We start from the raw sequence: 27,017 nt of genomic DNA on the forward strand, positions 1-27,017 counted from the left end.
CAACTTACAATTTACATGCAGTTAAATATATTAGTCATTCACCTTGATAACTTTTTTTACTTGGTCTCAACTTTTTTTGGGTTCACACTAACCCCTGAAATTGACAAGTTTTCCTAATTTGGTCTCTAAAATTAAATTTTATTAAGGTATGATGGCGTGGCATAATCTCAAAGTGCCACGTCATTACGCCTTAATAGAATTCAAATTTAGGGTCCGAATAATGAAAAATTGGATTTTATATAAATTTTTTAAAAAAAATTCAAATAAAGACGTGCTAGAATTTTAAAGTGTCACATCATACTTTAATGAAATACAAATTTAAGGATCAATTTTTGAAAAAAACTACCATATTCATGAGTAATGTGAACCAAGAAAGATTTCAAGGAGGTTGCTAAATTCACGGAATTTATCCCTAAAAAATCTCTATTATTATTTAAGTCTTTGACTGAGTCAACTAGAAACTAACTCGATTAGAGAAATTACGAAAATACCTTTCCATATTTAAAATAAGTTATATTATTCAAGAGGTCTTTTACTTTTTTTATAAAACCTAATAAAAATTTACATATGATAGAATTTGAATCTATGCTACTTTACCACTAAAGCAGAACTTTATTTTAAGATAATATTTACATTTTAATTGTATCATGCATATTTATTATTTAATTTATTTTTTTATTTTAATATCATACATATTGAATGCATTATTGTTAATTAATTTTGTAACATCTCAAACTCGGCCTAGACATTATGACCGAATTCTGAAAGTTACATTAGCCACCGAAATGGCTAAGAAAAATGTCCGGTTGTAAAATCACTATTTTGTTAAGTTTCCGGAAAACTTAGCCTGATTGCATAAAACTTGTTAAGAACACCGGTTAATTAGGTCGTCCCCTGTTAAGCTCAATTTATTAAAAGGTCTTGCCGTCTGAAATAAAGATTAGTTGATTACATTAGAAAAATCCCTTATTTTAAGTTGATAAAGATTAGTTGAAATTATATCATATGTTATTGTGTCAATAACAACTCGATAAAGATTAGTCGATAAAGGTTATTTTGTTTTATAAAAAATAAGGGAAAAATCCTTTATTTTAAGTCGAGAAAGACTAGTTGAAATAAAGATTAGTTGATTACATAAAAAAAACCTTAGTTTTATTGTTGTGCAGCGACAAAATTATTGTGTTTTATTTTCATAGAAAAATCCATATTTTAAGTCATATTAGACCAATTTTCAAATTTGTTTAGTTTCTATTAAAACTCATGTATGCAAAAATGTCCTATACCACAGTCCATACTTAAATAAAAATCATGGTCCCAAATGAAATAATACCAAAGTAATTAAAAAAAACTTTAATGCTAGAAAATCTTTAATGAAAGATCCGAATGTCGAATTCGAGCCTAATCCTAAAGGTTATTTGTAAGGAGTAAACTAGAGGTTGAGCTTAAAAATCCCAGTGTGAGTCCATACAATATAAGCATTTAATCAATCAAACAAACATTCATTTATTAAACAGATCAACCAATTTGTCATGGCCTTACAACATTTGAGTACATCATGCTAAATGATTCAATGCAATAATCCTACCCATTCATCCATTACCACCACGAGTTCCCCAGAACCCTCATCTGAACTCCAATAATAGTATGCAGATAAAATTGTTTGTAAAAATGCAAACAAGTTACTAGTAAAAGCACAATAAATCACCCAATCTCCTCAAATCTCCGGTGTAGTGTACTGACAACAATATTGCGGACTTTAAATGTCGTCTGGTTCTCCACGAAACTCCTCCATCCCACCCCATGCAAATGCAATTATAGCATACAATTAGTGAAGCACATCATGCTTATCAATAATAGTTCAGTACAATGGCATGCTTATCATGTTTTTCGGTAAACAATATCGAGGTATGCCTTGCATACTTTCAATTAACAGAATCAGTGGCATGTGTACATGCTCTCAATACAGTCAATGTCATACATGGTATGTAACATAATTACGTATATAACACAATTTCAGTCATGGCAAATTTACATGCGCATTAAATAGTAATACGAAATTTAGCATGCTATACACGCATTCCATTCACAATTTCATCACCCAAATAGGACATTTAACAATTAGACTTTCTATTTAATTACGTACATTGCTCGACACTTCACTTATTTGCATTCAAGTCATTCGACCAAACCAAAATCAGCAATCAAATGACATTATTTAAATATATTTATTTAAGTTTTAGGTTATTTAGACTTAGGGAAGACCTACACTTAATAAATGTAAACACGAAGCCTTAACTTAAATCCATAGCTCTAGGACTTAAATCTGATCAAGACTCGCTTAGATCTATACACAACAAAAATTATTCATAAAAAATCAGCTCCCTAAAGCCCTCATAGGGTTCGGCCATGCAACAAATTTTTAATCGAAACTTAAGATCTGAAGTGGAAAATTACCACTTACCTAAACTAGCTTATGACGACTTGCAAACAAACTCTCCAATGCTACGCTTGATCCGTATGATTTGGATCCAGATCTTGAACATTTAAACACCAAGGAAACGATAATTCATCAAATTCAGCCATATCAGAATATATAAAATATAAAGAGAACTATTTAGACTTAATTGAAAAATTCTGCACTTACACAAATCTGCGATAGGAAAATAATGAAGAGTAGAGGAAGAGAAAAATATGGGCGACGATGGCAAAGGTGGTGGTGTGTTGGATGACAACAATAGAGGGTGAATGTGTGACAATGACAGTAAAAAAAAGAGTAGTAAGGTTTGGGTTTTAAGAAGAAGGAAAGATGAGTAGAAAAATAAAATCAAATGGAAGGAGAAGAAATAATAGTAATTTAATCTTTAAAAAGAAAGCTGATAGCTTTTAGATAATTCAAATAATCTCTTCTTCTTTTTTTGAATAAACAAGTTAATCCGGTTTCAGAGTTAGAGTCAAACTGAAATCTGACAATTGACAAGGGAATAGGCGGCACAGGCTAAAAAGATAAAAAGAAAAGAAAATTTTGCGAGCGTGAAAAATTGAACTCAAATTACTATACTACTTAACCATTAGACTAATTATTTATTCTTAATAATAACTTACACTTTTATCAATAAAAAAGTCAAAACGTTTCGTTATTTATTACATATTATTTTTAAATTTATATTTATATTTTAAATACATCACTGATAAAACTTATAATATATATAAACACATATTTTTAGTAATCCATGCCTTTTCCAACTTTTATGTTTAATTTAATAAGCTAGTGATTTCCATTGGCTTCTGGGTCATTATCTTCTTAATTAATAATCTCAACCAAGGACTTAAATTGTGGTTCCATTGATTTTGATGGCTTCCACCAACACTTTACACTTTGTGTTATCTATAATTTTTGAAGTTTATTTTTATAATATTTATATTCAATTCAACACATATTTTCATATGAAAATGATAATAAAATAATAACATTTATGTGGGATCTAAGTGCATAATGATAACTACTCAGCCTCTTTTCTTTAGAGGAACAATGAGGGCCCTCAATGCATGAAAGCTTCTTTTTAGCTTCCCAAATTCAAGAGCTAAGGCTTTTTTTTTTTCAACTATTAAAAATCCCCCTTTTCAATTCCACTAATTTTCAAACAAATCTCCTTTCTTTTTCTTTATTTATTAGTACTATTATTAGAAAGATTCTAAAATCTTTTACTATTGGAAAGCTCATAATCATTGCATCAAAGTAGGCTAAAATCTGTTCATTTTCCCTAATAAAATATATACTTGTATTCAACACATATTTGACTGTGACTACAAAAAAGACTTACGCATATCTGTCCAACATAAACCTGTATCCAATACTCGACTCTACTCTACAATGAGCAAGTTATTTTGCATTAATCCCTCACCAATGGTAGGGTATTCTGGTGATAGATGCCACTCTCCATCCACCAAGAACTTGATTTCATACCTTCATTAAATGTGAAATCGAAAGTTAGAAATACTTAAAAGCAAATATGATGGGAGCACCTCTACTAAGAGTCGAATTGCCTTTTACTTTCTTTACTAAAAACTGAGCAAATTAGTCCCCACATTAGATTGTTAAAATTTTCATCCATTTCTACTATTAGAAAATGATCATTGTATATCAGCATGAAGTACACATGAAACGCCACATGTCATAATACAAATAGATAAGAGAAAAGACCAATTTGCTCTTTGATTTAATGCACAGGGACTAATTTGCCCAGGAACAAATTGCAATCCGACTCCTACTATAGAGGTTTTCATGGTACTTTTATCGAAATATGTAACAGCTAATGCATTAAGTTCACAGGGATCGATTATACCTTCCGGGTCTAAGAAATAATGTGGTGGAGAACGTGGTGAAAGAACCGGTGAACTCTGGTGATAAGTGTTCCCCTTGACTCCATCCGTCGAATGACCCCATAACTTGTACGCTCTCGGCCATGCCACACCAGAATAAGGGTATTTCCTTGGATTGGACGGCATCCACATCCTTTAGCTGTTCCTTCAGTTTCTCAAGTACAGCTACACACACAAAAAAAGATACAAATCATAAAAGTTGGTTAACAGAGTATTTTGTTGCTCAAAACTCAGAAGGGAACCATTACCTTCTAAGCGGGTATGAAGATGAGACTGAATGTATCTCCCATTGATTTTTCTAGAACCTTGTGGAATGCCAGCTTTAGATATTTCTTCTGCTAGCAAGACTAATGCCTGTAAATGAAAAACAATGTGCAAATCTAATAACAGAAGCTTTAACTTTAAAAGGGTTTTGGCCAAGATATATGCTTAGATGACTTAACCAGTTGGAACAATTGACAAAACAATCACAGGCATAATGAATGAGCAATTTTGCGGTAAAAGCATCATGGAGGGTCTTGTACTAGGAATCAGATTGTATTTTACCCCCTTTACACAAAAAAGGGCAAATTAATCCCTGTATATTAGATCAAAGAGTATATTGGTTATTTCTACTAGTACCTCATCTTGATGTACAAAAATCAGTTTTTAACGGTAGAAATGGATGACATTTTTAACAAAAGGACATGCTTTTTAATCTAACGTACAATGACTAATTTACCCATTCTTTGAGCAGAGAGGCAAAATACAATCGGACTCCTAGTACAAGAACCTTCATGGTAGTTTTACTGCAATTTTGCATACATAAAACTCAAAGATTTTGGTGTAACTATGACAGAGCCAAGGGCAATTGCTCTCCCATATTATGAAAGGAGTGGTATACTAAAAAACTGCTCAATCTAAAGCATCATCATTCCGGCAAAGGGAAAAGTTTTGCATGAAGAATTTTGTAAAGTACCGATTTTCAAAGTATATGAAAAACATTTTGGCCTCACCAGCACCAGTGACAATAGCTCTTCCAAAGTCTAAGCCTCGACACGAATTTCTAAAACTAAAAATCTAAAAGCATATACAGACAAGAAATTTTCCAAGCTTGGAACAGAAGAATTTACCCTTACAATTTGATTGATCACTAGTACCTCATACATGGCATTGATGAAAAGTGTCAACATTTTCTTTCAATAAGATTGCATTAACAATCCACAATATAAGAAAAAGGAAAAGAGCATATATATAGAATGAAAAAACAAAAGTAACTGAAGTGAATATTAACCTGAATTTCTAGTTCCATGACAGCAAGTTCACTTTTGAAGTTGACTAATGCCTCCTCTTTCATATATAACTGTAGACAGCATAGACAAGTCACTTTGTGATGTGAAGGCATTTTGTTTTGGCTCGGGTTTAATGCCAGTAGGTTTACACTGTTAACAATTTTCACTGTAAAAGCGATATCACGTAAGTCATGAAATTTCTTGGCTTGTTTCGTTGTTTAGAGATATAAAAACCTTGATTGTAGAATATGATCAAACTCTATTCATGAAGTGTTTTGGGCATCAATTTGTCTTTTACCAAAATTCTTCAGAACATTATTGCTGAACTTGGTGCTTCCTATTTACATTTAAATGAACAGAACTCTCTTCAAGCCAGTAATACAAAAGTTTTTAACATTAAAAGAGAGAAAATTTCCGTTGGGAGAACAAATAAGCAATATCCCTATTTCATGGCTGGCCAACCTTTTCTTCCTCAGTGTGATGCCAAATCTAAGCTAAGACCTTAACTCAATATATACATACATGTACAAACCTGTCGTTTTAGGAAGCGGTTTTGCTGGTTAGCTTCACTTAGTTTTTTGGTGAGCTTTGCCCTCTCAGAGTCAGCCAGTAGGGATTTCAGCTGTTGCACAATGGCATATACACATTAAATTAAACATTTCAGTGAAAATATATATACAATTACATTCAAACAAGTTATGATGCACAAGGCTCCTTTTGGTTGATGATTTTACCATTTGCCTTTTGTTTTCTATTCATTTTTAAAATTTCTTTTTTAGCAAAAAAAAAGTGTATTTACAAATAATTATGCAAGTTTACCTCTTCACTGCTTAGTGGTTTAGCAAGAAGCTGCTCTGGTGAATCTTCGGAAGTACGCTCATCTTCAGTAAAAGGATCTTCTGACTGTAGAGATGAGGATTCCTCCAAACCAGCATGGATGGCAAATGTCTTACAGACAATAGGGCTCCTATGTTGCTTTCTACTAGAATCTATACTCAAATAAGCCAACCTTTGATTACTCATCACTAGTTTCCGGACACTCAAAGTACATGGAAATCTGTGGGTATTTTCCCAGTCTAATACTCTGAGGTTTAATGGAAACCATGACACTTGCTTGTCAGGGCAACACCTGACAAAATCACAAGGAAATGTAAGCATGATAATGAGAAGCGAGCATAACAAGAACCATTTATAATTAGCAAAGTAAAATTCAGACAAAACTTCATTGTCACATCTAATATAATAATCACGAAAGCCTACCTTGTAGTAGCAATCTCCATTCCAAGGAATTTTCCTAAGAGAAAGTGACCAAAGACAAAGCTTAGAAGTAGAAATTTATCAGAGAAAGTAAAATAAAAATTGTTACCACAAGTAAAGAAGCCTTTTTGTTCACAAATGCATCTCTAAATAAAGCATCAAAAAAATGAAAACTCGGGACAGATCGACAGTTCCAAAAGGGCAGAGCTATATTCATACTTGCTTCCCCGGCTATATAACATAAGACACCATAACAGAGTGCTAAATGCTAATAACAGTACCGTTTCTTCTGTGCCATAATTCTATTAGTGACAATCACCACACCTCAAAACATTTACACATGAAAGTGGATTGAATCATTAATCAGAGAATATTATAATGCTACTAACAAGTATTGGGTGCAGTGGTAAGACACATTGCATTCAAGGGGAGGCGCAGGTTCAAATCTTGGAGAAGACATTATCGGGAGGGGCAGCCACGAACCCCAAACATGGACTGTAAAACGGACATGAAGAATACCCAAAAAAGAGAATATTATAATGCTACAGACTTCTCAAGGAATTAATGCAACTCGACCTTTAAGTTTTGCGCTTGTTGCTAAAAGAAAACCAAATGGAGGAACTGATGTATCTAACATAAATCAAAATTACCCTACAGGACACTCTAGCCACAACTATGCCAATGCTTCCCTTCAAGTTTTTTAAATTATAAGTTAATTTAATGGTAAAAATACACTTCGGCCCTCCAAAGATTAAAAAATTTCAGTTTAATCCCTTTAAAATTCTAAAATAACAAGGATATACAGAGATAAAATTGTACTTTGACCTCTTTAAGATTTTATAATTTAATTGAGCCCCCTCCCCCAAAGATAAAGTTCGCTTTGTCCCTGCGTAAAACTAAAATGAAGTCCAAGACCCAATTCTCATTACTTGTAAACCTATCTTCTTGGATTAAAATCAGACGATATTTGCAGTTCAAAGGAATTAACAAAAAGACATAAATATATCATTTTTATAGCAATTTTTACATAAATCTTGGCATCTAACAGCACTTAAAGCATCAAATAAGTATAATCCTACCAAATTGATATCCTACCCATTAATCTATATCTTTCAAACCCTAATTTTCTTCAAAGAACAATGAAAAAGAAACAGCTTCCAAATTTCAATCCTCCCCACGTTGGCATTTAATCAAACACATTGAAAACAATTAATCCAGTAATTATAAAAAAATTAAGAACTAAAATTTAAGTTGATTGTAAGCATTTACATAAATAAAATGTTAAAATTAACAAAAATAAAAAAGAGAACTTACAGAGATTCGGAGTTAGCTCTGAGACGGAGAGCTTTTTGTTGGACGAGTATTTATGAATGTTCAGCTTTAAAAGTGTTAACGCTTCTTTACTTGACATCTGGCATACAAAAAGTTGAATACGTGCGATGTTGCACGTGTGAATCAAAATCTTACACGCGCCGAATCTAGTGAAAATTGAATATGCGAATGATATTAAATTAAGTTGTTATTATGTTTGTTAAACATCACTTAATTAGTTAGTAAACTCAGTTAATTAGTTTATTTTTTAATATTTGAGAAAAAGTTTTATTTTTTTGAGATAGATTTAATTAAATGATGTAATATTAATTTAAAATATGATATTTTTTAAGAAATGTTACATGCTTATTGAACCTTATAATTTAAAAATTCGAATATTTGCATTTACCATATTCTCAACCCAGTCAACATAACTATATTCCACTAAGTACATTGTACTATCTTTAATAAATCAAATGCCAAGATCAAAGGTAGTATGCACGTGTCTAATAATTCGTTTGACTACCTTGACATGATATTCCTTAGAATTGACCTAATATCTAACACAAATACCAACACTAAAGCCCAAATTGGGATGACTAACTTGGAGATAAAGTAGAGTGCCAATCATGCTTCTAAATGTGGTTGGGGAAGTGAGCACTCCCTGAGCATTTGTGTAGAACTGTTCATTAACAAATATTGGTGTATTGACTGGCTTAGAGTTACCAGGCCCAAACTTCTTATGTCATAACTTTAATTTTGATACAGTAGCTCTTTTGCAATTGATTGATTGCACCACCTTGTAATAGTTATCTAAAGTGGGAGCACCCTCTATGATCTTCTCATTAGTTTTAGTAGTAACAATACACTTGTCTTTTGTAAAATTAATAAACATACATTGACCACACAATTGACTGATGCTCACTAGATTGGCTTTGAGATCATTCACCAACAACACATTCTTCAAATGAGGCATGCCAGGAACATTCAAGGTCTTTTTATCAAGCATTTGACCTTTCTTCCCATCACCAAAAGTCACCCTTCCAACAGGAGAATCTTCAAAATTAGTGAGATAAGACTGATTACCTATCATGTGTTGAGAGCAGCCATTGACAAAATACCATACTTCAAAATCGTCCTGACCCCAATGAAATGCAGTATGACATGTAATAACAATACTAGAAACAATACAATAGGCATGATTTTAACATGCGATCAGTGGCAAAAATAGTAGGCATGAATTGTCATGCATCCAGTATTTTGTTGGATCGTCAGCACCCCTACGACGCAGCGAAAAAAATTAATAATTGGCGACCCTAACCACGGATCCATGTGTGAGGAACGAATCGGGGTGAAAAGGGTTACGAAATTACCTAATGCTGTTCTAAGTAGACAGCAACTTCTCAACAACGTGTAGTCTGATCTACAGTCGAACTAAGCCGCAATCTATTGAGACTCCGACCTCTACGTGATCCACCCGTTGACTACGAACGGAAGAAATCCCTAAAACAGTTTTGAGAGTGAATTTTCTTTGACGGCTGCTAGACCAAAACAAAGAAAAACGGGATACTTATATCCTTATTATTTATTTTTTAGGGTTTTTATTTATGAATTAAAATAAATATAATAATATTTTAAACCGAAAATTATAATTACATTAATTATAATATAATTTCGGTAAACCATATATTTATTTGAATTCATATGCTAACCTCATTATATGTACAACAACCTTGTACATAATGTGTTGGAAATCGAATTAAATTAATTCTATAATTAATTTAATTCAAGTGACACCTAAAAACAATACCAACTATGGTTTATTCCGTTCATTTTAACTATAGGGTGTGACCCTGTAGGTTATTGTAACGTTAGCAGTAATACTAGAACGATTCCAATGTTACAAACAATGAGTGGCATCTAGCAATGTATCAATGCTACCTAAGTCACAAGAGATCATGATTCGACATAACCTTTTATGATTAACCTTTTATGCAATAATCCTTAAGTCCTTTATCTCTAGATTGGACACAAGTCATGGAATAGTCACACTTGTATAGTCCATTCCATGTTCCTTGATATTTTAAGCAGACTACGATATACAAATAAGTATGACATCTCATATCAACTTATTTGAGTATGGCTATGCATTTCTAGTCTCACTTAATCAAGTGGCCTAAGATATTACTCCCATTATGTAGGAGGGACTTATTCTATATCGACCAACCATATCCCTCTACATCGATTGTGGTATATCCAACACCAGCCTTTATAGAACAACCAGTTACGGTGTACGCTTGACTGTATCCAAATATACTACTCACGATGTTGGGATTATGATGATCTCAAGTCTGAGGATTATATATATATTAATCACTATGAGTAATGTCGTGACAATTACATAATAATCCAAGAAACATACTCATAATGGGTCAGTCCAATATGTTGTTCTCTAACACACATATTCATGCATCAATTCTGATATTCCATATCAATGATAACTCTTTATCATCAATCAACTACATGTTAGTCTTAATGCATTATTGTTGTCCTATCCAACAATAATACTTGACTAAGGATCTTTTAAGACTAATCATATTATTCTTAGGACATTATTAGAAAACAGTTTATTTATACACACAGAAAAGAAACTGAAATAATAATGGTAACCCCTTATATTAATAAACATGATAAATCAAATATGTTATTACAACCATCTCATGATTGATCTTTGGGCATACTCTAACATATTTCAGTATCAGTAAATATGTTTTTATCATGTTATCAATTTTAACAGAAACAGTAGGCATGTCTTCAACATGCATTTAGATATATTAGTCTCGGTGAACATGATTTATCATGCTATCAATATCAATAACAGAACTGTGACATGCTTTAGCATCACAGATCACACCAAAACAATATAGCATCATTTAATGTCCTTACACACATGATTGGTATTACAAGTTTCGTAAATCAGGGGTACTTACTTTTAGCCAATCTTAATAAAGGATTTATCACTCATTGATCGCTTCACCAAGAATACTTATGCAACCGATTAGTCATAAGTACAACAAGAGTTTCTACAAATTTTATTATTAAATATATACATATATTATTTATGGATAGAACATCCACGGTCTTTAATTGGTTAGAACTCACACATTTAATTACAAATTTGATGTACAACTTCGACACTTAGTACTCCTATGACGCAAACTGGTCAGATTTTACCAAGATGCTATGTTAAAATTTGGGATTTACGATGTGATTAGTCCAATAATCAATGATAATACGAGTCGACCAGATTTGAACTCTTTCGTAAATAGATTGGAATGGAAAAACTCAACAGAGTTCTTGTATAGTTATAGGATATTTGGAAAAAGAAAATAAAATGGGAGGAGAAAGGAAGAAAAATGGTGATGGTGGTGCGGTAGGTCAGCAGTGTAAGGTGGTGGCAATGTGGCGATAATGTGGAGCAATGAGGAGAGAAAGGCGGCACAACTCAAGGGAGTAGAAAATAGGGTGGCGCAAGCTGGATGAGGAATGAAAGAAAAAGAGAAAGAAGGATTCGAATTTAGGTTTCAAAGACAATTTCACTAACGTTTAACCATTAAACCAATAACTCATTTTATTAAAAAAACACACAAAGATAACCTCAAAATCGGGGTGTGACCACTTTTGGTTCACAAACTTGATTATATTAACCCGATTTTTGGGATGTGATACGCAACTTGAAGACAATGTTATCGAGACTACTGCAAACTTTTGTCATGATCTACAGGAGTTGAACCTAAGCAAAAGTTTCAAGCTTAGTGATCACTTTTTGTACGCATTGGCCTATGGTTGTCCTAACATTACGAAGCTTAATCAGTGGTTGCACATCTTTTAGTGATGAAGCTCTTGAATATTTGACTAACTTTTGTCAAAAACTTAAAATACTAAATCTTTATGGATGTGTTTGAGCTACAGCTGACCATGCATTGCAGGTATGAATAGTACTCTGAATAGTTATTGTTGCTGACTAAAAATGAATTGTTTCAATTGATTACATGCACAGACTATTGGGAAAAATTGTAAACTATTGCAACCTTTAAATTTGGTGTGATAATGTTGGTGATATAGGAGCATTGAGTCTAGCTTATGGATGCCCTAATCTAATATGCCTGGATTTGTACAGCTATGTTTGCATAATAGGTAAGAATACTATAATAGATTACACGACAAATAAGTAATCCTTTGATTTGTTGTTGTATTTGATGTAGGAAAATAAACTAAATGTTGCTTGATGTATAGATCAATTTTGTGGGGTATGAGCTACGGAGAAAAGAGATGTCACCAAGTACGTTACATTTGGGATTTATGGTTTGTCTTTAATAATTAAGTTAACTCCAGGAAATTCATTATAAGACAATATTTTCATCATTATATGAACACTTTAATAGTATCTTGCATTTAATATTATTTATATAATTACTATTATATTAACAATTAATTTAATTATGAAGAATGTTTTAAAATTAATTAAAAACTATTTAGATATTCTATTGATTAATTTTAAATCTATACTAATGGTAGATACCATCAGTATAAGGCAATAAAAATGAAGAAAAAATACAATATTCATCTTTACTATCAGATTTTTATTATATATTGATAATAGATTACAAAAATAAAAAACTCAAAATGAGTTTTACCGACAGAAACCGCTGTTAAATTTGTCAGTATATGATATAGTAATTTACTGATGGATTAAACTATATGAAAAGTTATGGTGGATAGTGAACATTGAAAACAACCTTTACTGGCGGAATAGTCGTCACTATAACCTAAGAGGCATATGCAAACGAATTCTAACCATCCCTAAAAGCTTATAGCAACATATCTTTATAGCAATGAATCATATTTTGTTGGGGTAGCCCATTTGACCATCAACATAGGTCTTTAAGCCTTATACTAACAAATTTTTATACTTATAGCAACGAATTAAGCCCGTTAGTATATGGCAATTTTGTTGTAGTGTTCTTCAATGGTCCATTGCACTTCTCGCTTAGCTACTCTCCCATTTTCACTATCCATCATTAGTGGTTCCCTCCAATAAGAACAACACGCCAAGCCTTCTCACCAATGGATTTAATATAAGCTTTTATGCAAGTTTTTTAATAAGCATAATGGCCAAATTTCCAACATCAGGGGACATGAGGTAGATGATCCTTTTATAGTTTGAATCTATCAACACAAGGGTTCTCCACTAGCTACATTAAGTGACAAGCTGTGATACTAATTGTTGGCCCGAACAATTGTTGAAATTAGGCTATGTGCTTGGAGGAAGTAGATAAAGGAGTGGACACTCCATCCTTTCCATATTTTTCAACATTATTTATACTGATAAATCTTAATTTTAATGGGTATATAATTGTAACACTAATTAAATTATAACTGTTTTAAAATAAAATATTATTAATAATTAATATACTCAATTGTGTAGTTTAAACCAATAAAAACTCTTTATACAAAAAAATTATTGATACTATTTTATCTATTATTTTTTATAAAAATTTTCATCTACTGTTCTTAAGTGTGAAAAAAAAGTTATTTAGAACAAAACTTATTTATTTAATGTCAGATTAGTAATTAAATGAATATCAAAAGGTATTCTTGTCAATTTAAAAAATTTGCCAAACTCATGTTTTTTTTATATTATATATATTATAAATATATGCATATTAAATCTTAAATAAATTGGAATATTTAATTATATCCACAAATTAGATGTACCACAAATATAATTATATTATTAATTTTTTTTATAAAGGTAATGGATATTCAGGGATCCAACTTGAAATTAGTGTAAAATGAAACTTAAAACACAATTTTTTTGCTACTCATGTGTGGTTTAATTGGCAATTATATTATTAAAATAAATAATATATTCTCATTTAGTTGTCTTGTTTAATTGCTATTGTCACCCTAATTTTTTTCTCACATTTATAGGAATTTAATTTTTACTAAGTGTTAATCTTTATAAGCACAAGTATAGTAAAAATGATAGGTAATGTATATTTTCATCGTTTAGAATTAGAATATATTCAAACTTAGATTAGAATAAATTTAAATAATATAAATTAATAGTGAGATTTAAATCTAAAATAACTTAGCAAAGAATCCACACGTGACATTTGCATATGATGGCACTCGAACTTGGGCTATCAAAATCCAAAAACCTTAACCTTTTTTTGGGTATCTTCCATGTACTGTTTAGCATTCATAACTGCCATTTTTAATAATTTCGTTTTCAAAGTTTAAACTTGCATTTTTTTTGAAGTATAACGTATAATGCACTTTATCATTACACTCAACACTTATTATCTCAAGACCTTAATCTTGGGCGATATTATTTACGAAAATAATGTTTTTAATAAAAAAAAATTTTAAATAATTTTGTTTGACTAAATTGAGGGCGAAAGTCATTTATATAATTTAAGATAACAAAAAAGCATGCCTTTAAAACGAAAACTTGTTTTAATAAAAAGAAAGAAAACTAGAAATTTGCCTAGCTATATAGATACTATAGGGTATCCTAGGGAAGATGGGTGGATTTGTTTTTGTTTTTTCATATCACATTCTCCTTTGTTTTATGTAATATTTTAATCAAGCAGAAGAATCTCTGACCTTTTTTATTTAATAATTTAAAATAAGTCGCAAATAGCATCTAATTAATTATAACCAATATATTATTGAATGAAACAAACTAGTTAAGCTTGAAAAATAAATTCCAGAATTTTTTAAAATCTTAGTATATAATTAAAATAGTATTTTAATTAACATTTCGTATCATAATCAATGTTGCATGCATGAAAACAAAGAGTGACAAAATCAACATTTCCAATCCAAATACAATAAGGGACAAAATCACATTCAAGCTTTTTTTAAAAAAAAAGAATATTAATCTGTTTTCATTAATTTTTAAATTGGATATTAGCTGATATAGTTATTTAAAAAAAAAATTGGTGAGCTTTCCTAAGCTCTGTATTTATCACAGAAATCAATATTTTTAATTAAGCAACAATGTCCAAAAACCCTAACTTTGACTAATTGGGTTTTTGAACTTTGAAACTCTCTTCAAATTCCAGATTTCATCTCTTTGATTAGTTTTTAAGCAAAGAAAAAGAACCCATTTTTATTCACCAAAGATGTTGCATATAAGGTTCATAGATATAATACTTTGGGTTTTCTTAGTTTTATATACCCTCAAGAACTCCTCAATGCATGCTCATCAAGGTATATATATATATTAATTGGTATAACTTTTATCTTTTAGATCACTCTTGGTTAAGATTATCATGTTATTTCAATTTTTGTTGTAGGTGATGAAAGTAAAGAATATGTTGTATCTGTTCGAAAGGTTGGGTTTCGAATCTTAGTATCTACAATCCTATTACGATATCTTTTGTATTAAAAAGATTATATATATATTTTATGCAGGAATTTGATGAGGGTTTTAGAGGAAGGAAAATGGGAGGACATGAAGTAGGTGTGGATTCAAAGAATTCAGGTGCAAATTACAGCTATGATGGCAAATGTAAAACATGGGATCATGAAACTAAGGTTGAAAGAGATGATTTTGTAGCTTTTGGTGATGATTATGGTGGCCCTAAACGTCACCCTCCTGAGCATAACTGAGTAAAAAAAAAATTTAAAGGCATGCAAATGCAGCACTTAGATCCCTTTTTTTTTTGTATGTTTATAAGCTAGGTAGATTTTAGGGACATTAAGATATTGTGTGAATATCTAATGACATGTATGTAAAGAAAAAAAATTGTGTTCTTATAAAAAGGGATGTTTTTGGGGCTTGAAATGGTTTGAGAAATGAATACAACTTTCGTCTAGTACTTATATGTTACAGGTTTAAATTCTTTCATCCCCTTCTCTTCTGATATTGTATTTAAGCAATGTTCATTAGAAATGTTGTGTATTTGAATGCAGGTGGGAATAATGATGCTGAAATTATGTCCACCCAAAAATTTCACGATCAAGCAAGTAATCAGGTTCTCTTTCTCTCAAGTGTTTATATAATTATTCATTATTGGGTAAATTACACTCAAGATTATTAAATTATTAGTAAGTTTAAATTTTGGTTACTCAACTTCAAAAGGTTATAAGATGGTCATTGAACTATTCGCAAGTTTTCATTTAAGTAATTGGGTTGTTAAAATCGTTGTTGTATGGCCTTATCCTACACCAATCAAAAGCTCCCCTTCCCCTTCTCTTTTACAACTCAGTTTTTCCATGAAACAACTTTAAACATTATGAATCTTCAGACTAAAATCCAAACAATTGTCCCTCAGACACTGACTATTAGATTGATTTAGATCCAAGGTATATTCTTCTACTCATTGATGGATACTGATCCACCATACTGGTCGCCAAATTGTAACTTGGAGCTCGCCAGCTAGTCCTAAAAAAAAAAACTTAACAGTCCAATGACTTAAATAAAAACTTTCGAATAGTTTAGTGACCATTTTGTATCTTTTTGAAGTTGAGTCATTGAAACGTAAACTTACTAAAAGTTTAATAACCTTGGGTATAGTTTACTCTTCTATATATTGCTAGTGGAATAATAAATTAGGTTAAATTATGAGTTTGATCCCTCTGTTTTTGCTCAACATTTTGATCCTTCTATTCTAACAAAATCCAGGATTTAGTCTCTCTCTCTCTCTATATTTGATAGTTGTTGAGGGGATTTTGACCACTCGGAGAGAAATGACCCTTCAATAGGGTGGATGGGGTTTACGGAGGGAGAGTGCCACCTACCAAGTAAATCTCAACAATTGCTATTTGTGGGATTTGAATCCATGCCCTTATATTGCATTGTTGAGTAAGGAGGATACCATTTGTCCTACTTTTATGATGTCATTAGTTAGTTCAATAATTAAGACCACTAATTATTCTATTTTAAATATTGACATGAAATTTTCTTAAAAACACCCATTCCAACAAAAAAAAATACATATTCACATGATACAGTGGAAAGGGTATTTAAAAAAAATTACGTAACATTATAAGCAAAATATTTAATGTTGTTATTAGTTTATTTAGACCAATAAATGACATTCTAAAAGTAGATGAATTAAATTATGCCAAAAAATATAATAAATAAATAAATATCAAATATGAGCATAATAGAGGGATCAAAATCATAATTTGACCTCAAAAACTACAATATCAATCATTAATATGTTCTCTTAGTACGTGCAGGTTGAAGGGCACTCTAAAGCAAAACCCAACTTGAAGAATATTTCTTCAAGGCGTGATAATGATGAACCCACAGTCATGGGCAACACAATTGAATCAAAAAGGCTATCCGAGGCAGATGCTAAAGAAGTTATAAACTTGATGAATAAAGATTACAAAGGATTCGACCAACCTCGACAAAAGCCACCCATCAACAATCATGTACCAAAACATTGATTAAAGTTTCTTGTTTTGTAATTGTAACCTTTGGGCTATGTTTTTTTTTGGGGCTCACAATTTTGCATCTCAACATTGAAGTGAAGTCACTTTAACCTACCTTCATATATATAAATATATATAGAAATGGTGATGTATATTGTTCATTTCAAGAATACAAAGCAAAGATGAAAGCATAGCACTATTAAAAAGTTAGGCATCATTGATCAACTTACCATTAAACATTATCTCATTGCGAAAGAGCCAAATGAACCAAACTAGGCAAGACATAGATTCAAACAAGCTTTAAACCAAGCCATAAGAAACTCAAAAGGCTCCCCTAAAGAGCACAAGATGAATACCAAACTGATTGGTAGGAGAGTTGTTAACTAAGTGTCTCTTTAGTCATTCAACTTACAAAGGTTACAAAATGATCATTGAACTATTCAAAAGTTTTCATTTAAGTCATTGGGCTGTTAAGATTGTTGTTATATTTCCTTCTTTGTTCGCACTGCCTCACTTATTGAAAACTCTCATTCCCATTCTCTTCTATAATTTAGTTTATTTTTCATGAAACAACTTTGAACGTCATGAATCTATGAACCAAAATCCAAACAACTTTCTTCTTCAATCTCAAACACTAACCATCAGATTGACTAGGATCTAAGGTTTGTTTTTCTACTTGTTGATGGGTATGATCCACTGTATTGATTGTCGAATTGTCAGTTGGAGTTCACTAGCCAAACTTTTTTTTGTTAAAAAAAACTTAACAATTCAGCAACTCAAATAAAAACTTTCGACTAGTTCAATGACTTAAATGAAAACTTTCGAGTAGTTCAACGATCATTTTGTTACTTTTTGAAGTCGAGTGACCAAAACATAAACTTAGTAATAGTTTAGTGACTTTAGGTGTAGTTTACCCTTAATTTAGTTATATGAAGAGGACATTACAACTCTATTTTTTTTAAAATCTATAATCTATTTAAATTTGTAATTTTTTGAATAAATGAAAGCTTCATCTCGATATAAATTGAAAAGCTTGGGAATAAAGTTGTCAATACTAATAGATTATACCTATCCATAATGATCACTTTTCGAATCATTTTTAGCCATTCATATCTAAATTTGAAGTAGCAATATATATTTTTGGTCGGTTAAACTAGCTTTTAGATGACAGATTCTTTGCCAACCATTCCTCCCAATTGACATACTTGGAACGGCGATTAACTATGTTGCAACCAATGTCTTCCCACCATTATTTTTGCTACATCGCATTCCATTAAAAGATGTTCCATTGTTTTAACATGGTTGTGACATAGAGGATAGTCACTAAGAACTTCAATTCCTCTATCCATAAGAAATTTCCTTGTGGGGAGGGCTTTTAGTCCTCATTTTTGAAGAAAGAATTTGATCTTAGGTAGAAGTTTGGATTTTCAAATGTCTTCCCATCACACCCTCATTTCCTCTAGTTGTTGTCTTGGCTCGTCTAGTAGCAATTTCGTATGACCATTGAAGTGAGAAGAATTTTGATTGAAAGGGGCTTCAACACATGGTGTTCAAATTACTTCTAGTTAGCAAAATTGGAGTTCTCGCTAGTGACTTGGTCATAGTATTGGGCATATCGAAAGATAAGCATTCCCTTCGCTGATTTATCCATCTTTCTCTTACTTTGTAGAATGACTAGTAATCTTCAATATAGTTCAAAGGGCTCACTACTAGTTTCCTTATAAGTCCGAACCCTAACCAGTTGTCTGACCAAAAGTTAATCATTTTTTCATTCTTCATTACCCACCTAATTCCTTTCTCGATGATGTGACTAACTTTTATTAGGCCATTCCAAATGATGGAAACTTATCGCTTCTTCGTATTTCTTCTAACTGTGTATTTCACAAGTAGCATTTTTGCAAAAATGTATCATTTTCTTCTATGATTCTCTATCTGAGTTTGGCTATTTGGGTTTGGTTCCTGTATCTCGTAATTCTCAAGCCTAAGCCTCCTTCCTTTTTCGATCTCACCACCTTCTCCTAACTCACCAAGTGCATCTTTTTCAACTATTCCTTTCCCGCCCAAAGGAAGTTTCAGTTAATGCGATCAAGTTACTTTTAGGTGCTCGTTGGAAACATTTGAAATAGTATGAAGTATGTTGGTATGGTTGCGGTCGTTGATTGAACAAGGGTCAGTCTTTCCGCCAGTGAGAGAATATTTGCTTTCTAGGGAATAAGTTTATTTCAGACTTTATCAATAATGAATCTTTTGGTGATCCATTTGGAGTGGATCAGAAAGCTCAAATAGAAACCGGGTCTAATGTTTCCTTAATGGAATGAATTGAGTTTTTCTTAGACTTATCAATGAGTATCATATCGTCCGCAAAAAATAGACGAGATAGAGGTGTCCGCCCCTTGAAGCACTGATTGGTTGCCAGCTCTTATTTTCCACTAGTTGAAGAATATGAATATTAAGAAATTCCATACATAGAATGAAGAAGTTTGGTGAGAGCAAATCTCCTTGTCTAGTTCCTTTAAAAGGTTGGAATTTCTTCAAATTTGAGCAATTAAGTAGTACTAATGTAGATGTGGATGTTATACAGTGCATGATGAGGTCGATCCAACACCATAAGAAGTTAAAGTAATGTAGTACTCTTCTGATGAAGCTCCATTCAAGTTTGTCGTAAGCTTTCTCCAAGTCCAGCTTAATGACCATAGCCCTTCGCCCCCTTCGTGTATTTAAAGGAGTGCATGGCTTCTTGAAAAATTATTGCATTATCATAGGTATGCCTTCTAGGAGGAAGCTTTTTTAATATGGGGAAATTATCCTCTAGAGGATCGGTCTTATTCTCGTGACTATGATTTTGGTGATCATATTATAAGTTGCATTTTATAGGCTAATAGGTCTAAATTGGTGATTGAGGTTACCAATTTTGAATTTGGTATTAGGGCGATGGTTGTGTCATTAAGGCCCTCAGAATTTTTTGCCTAAATAATTGTTTTTTTATTAGTCTCAATCTTGATTTTTATATTGTACCAACATCTCTGGTAGAAGAAAGGGTGTAACTTGTAACGTCCTTAACCCACCTAGACACTATGGCTAGATTGAGAAGGCTACATTAGCCACTGGAATGGCTAAACTATCCTACTAATACTTTTAACAACCTTATGCCGACTTATTTTAGGAAAGTCGTGTTTGTTACTTTGAGTTAGGTTAAACATTCATTTATTAGGTTGTATGTACTTTAGACTTCATTTTATTGTTATTAGTGACGTTTTTAAAAAATCATTTGCTTTGTTGCTTTACTTTGTAAAAACTCAATGTAATCTAATGCAGCGGAAAATATTTGATTGAGTGCAAATTAGAAACTTAAAATTAGAAACTTAAAATTAGAATCCAAAACCAATAAATAAATTATTAAAAATACTTATTTAAAAACAATCTAATGTCTGAGGTGATACTCTATGCACTGGGTCCAGTCCTAGTTTCGAGGTTTAACTAAAAATTTAAACATTATGGGGGAGTGAGCTTATGAAATTTCAGTGTGAGTAAGAGTTATTTAAGCAAACATATAACATTACAGTAAGACGTAGGGACATCAATAGATCGACCATAATAAATAGAGCAATTTATCAATCAGTGCATATATGCATTAACCAAAAGACCATAAGGTCATCTCAGGGAGTTCATATCAATAAGAGTTCATATTAAACAATAACAATTGACATAATGAAGAATGGGCATGGTATGATGCAATGTAAAAGGTTCCTACCCAACGATTCGCTACACACCACGAGTTCTCTAGAACTTATATACCGAACTCCAAAATAGTAAGGGCTTAAGCCCGTTGTGGTAAAAGCCACCAATAACAGTATGCAGATAAAACTACCGATAAAGATGCAGACAAGCTGTCAGTAAAATGCAATAAATCATCCAATCTCCTCAAATCTTCAAGGCAGAGCACTGAAAATAGTATTGCGGAATTTAAATGCTTTCGTATCTCCACAGAACTCCTCCATCAACCATAAATACCCAACTCATGCAAATGAAAAATGACATACAATCAGTGAGCAATTCATGCTATCAAAATCAACTTCGATACAATGGCATGCTTAACATGCATATCAATAATCAGTGTTGGTGTATGCCTTGTATACTTTTCATTTAACAGTAATATTGACATTCATACATGCTTTCAATGACATATTCAATTTCAAATTTGCATATAGTCAATCAACCCATTTAACAATCTCACTGGTATGTGACATACAATAGAATCAAGTCATAGGAGTATACAATTGAACATGGTATGCCGAACATTATGCATGCATCCATTAACTAATATTCAAAATATATTATCATTTTAAAACATGTCATCCAAACAAACAATCATAAATAGCAATTTTGCATACAAACAATCCTAATAAGGGGCATAAACACTTAGTCAATATTTTAGGATATGTACCTTGCTCGGCAGCTTTTATTTCTCTTATTAGGCAATTCAGCCATGCCCGACCAACAAGCATATTTTATCAAATTATATTTTAAATTACCAATTTGCAACCAATTATGTAAAGTTAGGATCCACACCTTATTTCACAACTCGCAGCACTACTCCTTAAAAATCTGCACTTCCACACATTAAACGAACGCTAATCCAAAAACAACATTAAAATTTTAATTTTACACTTAAGAATAATTTTGAAACACCCTTAAAGGTTCGGCCAAAATAGTGTTTCAATAAAGAATTTTTAGATTCGCAAAACCGATCAATCTTACACTGAAACAATGCCTAGCGAGAGTGCAAATACGTTCCATTTTTTATTGCTAGTCCAGGATGTTACGATAAGCACCTATGATCAATTTCAAATAAAAAACCAGTAATTAAACATTACTAAAAAGCCTTAAAAATATTCGGTCAAATTAGCAACTTTAACAAAATTAGTATGGCACTAGTTTTCGCAAAATTTTGCACTTACGCTACCCGTTAACTACTTTCAAAATGTCAAACGAATGGGATCGAATATACCTAAAAATGACACAATTAAATGATTATTAGAAGTGTAACACCACTAATCCCTATCCATCGCCAGAATAGGGTCACGGAGCATTACCAAAGTTTACATCAATTATAGAAAATTTCATATCATTTACTATTCATATTGTCCCTTAAATGGACCCTCGAGGTCAAAAATATGCATTTAGATCAAATCGGGACTAAATTAGAAACTCGAAGAATTTTTTGTGAAATTTTAAATTTTTTCTTAGGTGCAGGGGACACACGCCCATGTGGTCAGGCCATGTGAGCAAGTGACACGCCCACGTCCCAGACCATGTGGGGATTCGATGTGAGGCACACGGCTGTATCCCAGCCCGTGTCCATGCTAGTGTAACTCTCTGACTTGGGTCACACGGTCATCCACATGATCGTGTGCTAGGCCGTCTGGAAAAAATTAATTTTCAAAAATTATGTGTAGGGGTCACATAGCTAAGTCACACGCCCGTGTGCTAGGCCGTGTGTCACACACGGCTGAGACTTACGCTTGTGTCTCTGCCTGTGCGAAAATACCTAGGCATTTTGTTTCATAATTTATAGGATGCAGGGGACACACGGCCAAACCACACGCCCGTGCGCATGACAGTGTGTCATACACGGTTGAGACACACGACCGTGTGTCTACCCGTGCAGACGAAAATAGGCTATTTTCAAAGTCACTTTTCTCACCTAAATTTTTTCTTCAACCTACAACAACACTTGAATACATTCACCAACCAATTTAAGACATTAAAACCAAGCCCAAAACCATTCTTGTGCATGATATATAATCACATGTATTTTAAGTATTCAAACTTACCTATTTGTATAATCATATAAGTTTGTCAAAATTCAATCTATCATACCAAGCACATATTTATTAAACATGATATAACCTCCTACATATACATCAAACATACCATCACTAGCCATTCCAATGGCTAGTTACAACCAACTAGTTACAACCAATCTATCAAAATTTTCCATGAATTCAACATCTTTTCAATTTAATCCATAAATAATTTTTTTTAAATTCTTTAATAAAACACTTTTAAATATCTATTAACACTTCAAATTCACCATCTAATAACTGAAATCATATAAAATCATCAATGGTGACTCCCAAAATTTTCAATAAAATCAAAAACCAAGGTAAAGGTTACTTGGACCTAATTGTAACAATCACAAAAACATAAAATTTTTAAGAAACGGGTGAGGATTTGAATTACATAAAGAAAAAATTGAAAAACAAGCTTAAACCCTCTTCAATGTTTATTTTTTGAACTGAAAATGATGATGATTTCTCTAGAATTCTTTAATTTCTCATTTATTTCATTAAATTTGGCAAAATTTCCAATTTTGCCCTTAGTTCGCACCATTTTGTCATCTATATGCTTTTGGCATATTTATGCCTTAAATCCCTCCTTATTTATTAGTTAAGCTATTTAATCACCATTTCTTTTAATTAGCAAGTTTTACACCTTTTTTAAATTTAGTCCTTTTTAACAAATTAGATGTGTAATCGATAAAATTTCTTAACGAAAATTTCATATAAAATTCCTATCATACCATAGACTATAAAATTATATTAAAATAAATTTTCTTCTGACCTCAGATTTGTGGTCTCGAAACTACTATTCTGATTTCACTAAAAACGAAATGTTACAACTCTCCCCTTTAAAGAATTTTCACCTTTGAAAATCTTACTAGTAAATAGGTTTGGATATTGCTTTCTCATTGTTTCCTCCTGTTCTCAGGCAGCTTCTTCTATCCCGTGCCGTTGCCAATGAAATTTTACTAATGCCACCTTTTTATTTCTCAATTCTTTTGTCTCCCGTGCCAGAATTTTGATCGGTTCCTCACTATAAGTCATGTCAGGCTGAATCTAAACTTCTGTCGGAGAAATAACATGTGAAGGATCTGATTGATACCGTCGCAACATAGAAACGTGGAAATATTATAGATTTTATCAAGCTCTAGTGGTAATGCTAATCAATACGCAACAGGTCTGATTCTTTCAATGATCTTATATGGTCTGATGAACCGTGAGCTCAGTTTTCATTTACGGTCAAACTGAAAAACTTTCTTCCAAGATGATACCTTCAAAAATACCTTATCACCAACTTGAAATTCTATCTCTTTTCGTTTAAGATCAGCATAAGACTTTTAACGATCAGAGAATGCTTTCAAACTATCCCGAATTACCTTTACCTTTTCTTCAGTTTCTCAGATTAAATCAACTCCGTGTATCTTTTTCTCACTAAGCTCAGTCCAATACAACGAAGTTCTACCTTTACAACCATACAAAGCCTCATACGATGCCATTTTAATGCTGAACTGATAACTATTATTGTATGCAAATTCAACTAAAGGCAGATACTTTTCCCAATTACCTTCAAATTCCAAAACACAACAACAGAGCATATCCTCTAAAATTTGTATTACACATCCGGATTAGCCATCAGTCTGAGGATGAAACGCGGTACTAAAATGTAGCTTTGTACCTAGAGCTTCTTGCAACTTGTTCCAGAATCGAAATGTGAATCGTGGATCTCTATCTGAAAAAATAGAAATCGGCACTTCATGCAATCTGACAATCTCAGAAACAGATAACTCTACTAATATGTCCAGGGAGAAATCCATACGTACTAGAATAAAGTGTACAGACTTTGTCAAACGATCAACGATTAACCAAATAACATCTTTCTTTTTCGGAGATAAGGGTAATCCCGACACAAATTCCATGGTAATTCTTTCCCATTTCCATTCCAGTATCGTAATTGCCTGTAATAATCTCAAAGGCACCTGATGTTCAACTTTAACTTGCTGACATATCAAACATTTAGATACAAATTTAGAAATATTCATTCTTGGTCACCAGTACATCTATTTCAAATCATTATACATTTTATTGCTCCTCGGATGAACAGACATAGTACAACTATGAGCTTCGTGTAGAATCTTATGTATTAGCTCCAAATTCCTAGGCACACATGCTCGGCCCCTGAACATAAGGAAATCACCAGATCCAATCTGAAATTCTGAATCAGAAATTGACTCACATTATACACGTTTAGCTTGTAATTTATGATCATTTTTCTGAACTTCACAAATCTGTTGTAGATAAGTCGGTTTAACTTTTAACTCAACTAGAAATGAATCATCATCAGGCAATGGCAATCGAGTATTTAGTCCTCGCAAAGAAAACAGAGACTTTCTACTCAAAGCATCTGCAACCACATTGGCTTTTCCCGGATGATAATCGATAACCAGATCATAATCTTTTAATAATTCGAGCCACTTGCGTTGTCTCAAATTCAAGTCTTTTTGTAACATCAGATACTTCAAGCTTTTATGATCGGTGAATATGTGACATTTTTCACCAAACAGATAGTGTTGCCAAATTTTTAATACAAAAATAATGGTTGCCAATTCTAAATCATGTATTGGGTAATTCTTTTTACGTAGTTTTAACTATCTAGAGGCATAGGCTATTACTTTACCTTCTTGCATCAAGACACAGCTCAAACCATTCAATGATGCATCACTGTAAATTACAAATTCTTTACCCGATTCAGGTTGAACTAGTACATATGCTTCTGTCAATAAAGCTTTGAATGCGTCAAAACTTTGGTAGCATTTATCAGTCCACTCAAACTTTATATATTTCTGCAACAATCGTTTCATCGAGAAGCTATCATCGAAAATTCTTTTACAAATCTCCGATAATAATCGGCTAATCCTAGAAAACTTCTGACTTCAGACACATTTTTTGGTGGTTTCCAATTAACAATGGCTAAAATTTTATTCGGATCCACCCTGATACCTTTTGCAGATACTATATGTCCAATAAACCGACTTCCCAAAGCCAAAATTCACATTTACTAAATTTGGCATACACTTGTTTCTCATGCAAAGTTTGCAGTACAATTCTCAAATGATCAGCATGTTCATTTTCATTCCAAGAATATACCAAGATATTATCAATGAATACCACCACAAATCTATCCAAGTATGGTCTAAAAATTCTGTTCATTAGATCCATAAATACTGCAAGTGCATTTGTTAAGCCAAATGGCATTACAAGAAACTCATAATGCCCATACTTGGTTCTAAAGGTTGTCTTTGGCACATCTGACTCTTTCACCGGTAGCTGATAGTAACTGAAATAAAGATCAATCTTTGAAAATACAGTGACACCTTTTAACTGATCAAACAAGTCATCAATATGAGGTAGCGGATACTTGTTCTTTATTGTAACTTTGTTGAGCTGTCGATAGTCAATACATAATCTCAATGACTCATCTTTCTTTCTAACAAATAGAATT

The 27,017-nt window shown here is 32.2% G+C and overlaps 1 protein-coding gene and 1 long non-coding RNA gene across 4 annotated transcripts; both read right to left on the reverse strand.

The window, feature by feature from the left end:
- Positions 1-1,478: 1,478 nt before the first annotated feature.
- Positions 1,479-3,020, reverse strand: LOC107953967 (uncharacterized). Its single transcript, XR_001699387.2, has 2 exons — positions 2,645-3,020; positions 1,479-2,534 (listed from the first exon to the last, which is right to left on the reverse strand). It is a non-coding gene; the product is annotated as an uncharacterized lncRNA (long non-coding RNA).
- Positions 3,021-3,737: 717 nt separating this feature from the next.
- LOC107953965 (protein PTST, chloroplastic) lies at positions 3,738-8,310 on the reverse strand. Of its 3 annotated transcripts, none has more exons than XM_016889416.2 (8): positions 8,223-8,310; positions 6,912-6,945; positions 6,471-6,780; positions 6,184-6,273; positions 5,654-5,722; positions 4,629-4,734; positions 4,344-4,545; positions 3,738-3,964 (listed from the first exon to the last, which is right to left on the reverse strand). In XM_016889416.2, exons 2-8 carry the CDS (start codon positions 6,929-6,931, stop codon positions 3,862-3,864), a joined length of 900 nt encoding a protein of 299 aa, XP_016744905.1. In that variant the 5' UTR covers positions 6,932-6,945; positions 8,223-8,310; the 3' UTR covers positions 3,738-3,861. The 3 variants fall into 3 exon arrangements, with proteins under 3 accessions (XP_016744905.1, XP_016744903.1, XP_016744904.1); XM_016889414.2 differs by having other exon boundaries at positions 6,184-6,276; positions 8,223-8,302; XM_016889415.2 differs by lacking the exon at positions 8,223-8,310 and adding an exon at positions 7,298-7,316 and having other exon boundaries at positions 6,184-6,276.
- Between the last annotated feature and the right edge of the window lie 18,707 nt (positions 8,311-27,017).

This window comes from Gossypium hirsutum, chromosome D07 (assembly GCF_007990345.1).
Source record: "Gossypium hirsutum isolate 1008001.06 chromosome D07, Gossypium_hirsutum_v2.1, whole genome shotgun sequence".
Lineage (NCBI taxonomy): Eukaryota > Viridiplantae > Streptophyta > Magnoliopsida > Malvales > Malvaceae > Gossypium > Gossypium hirsutum.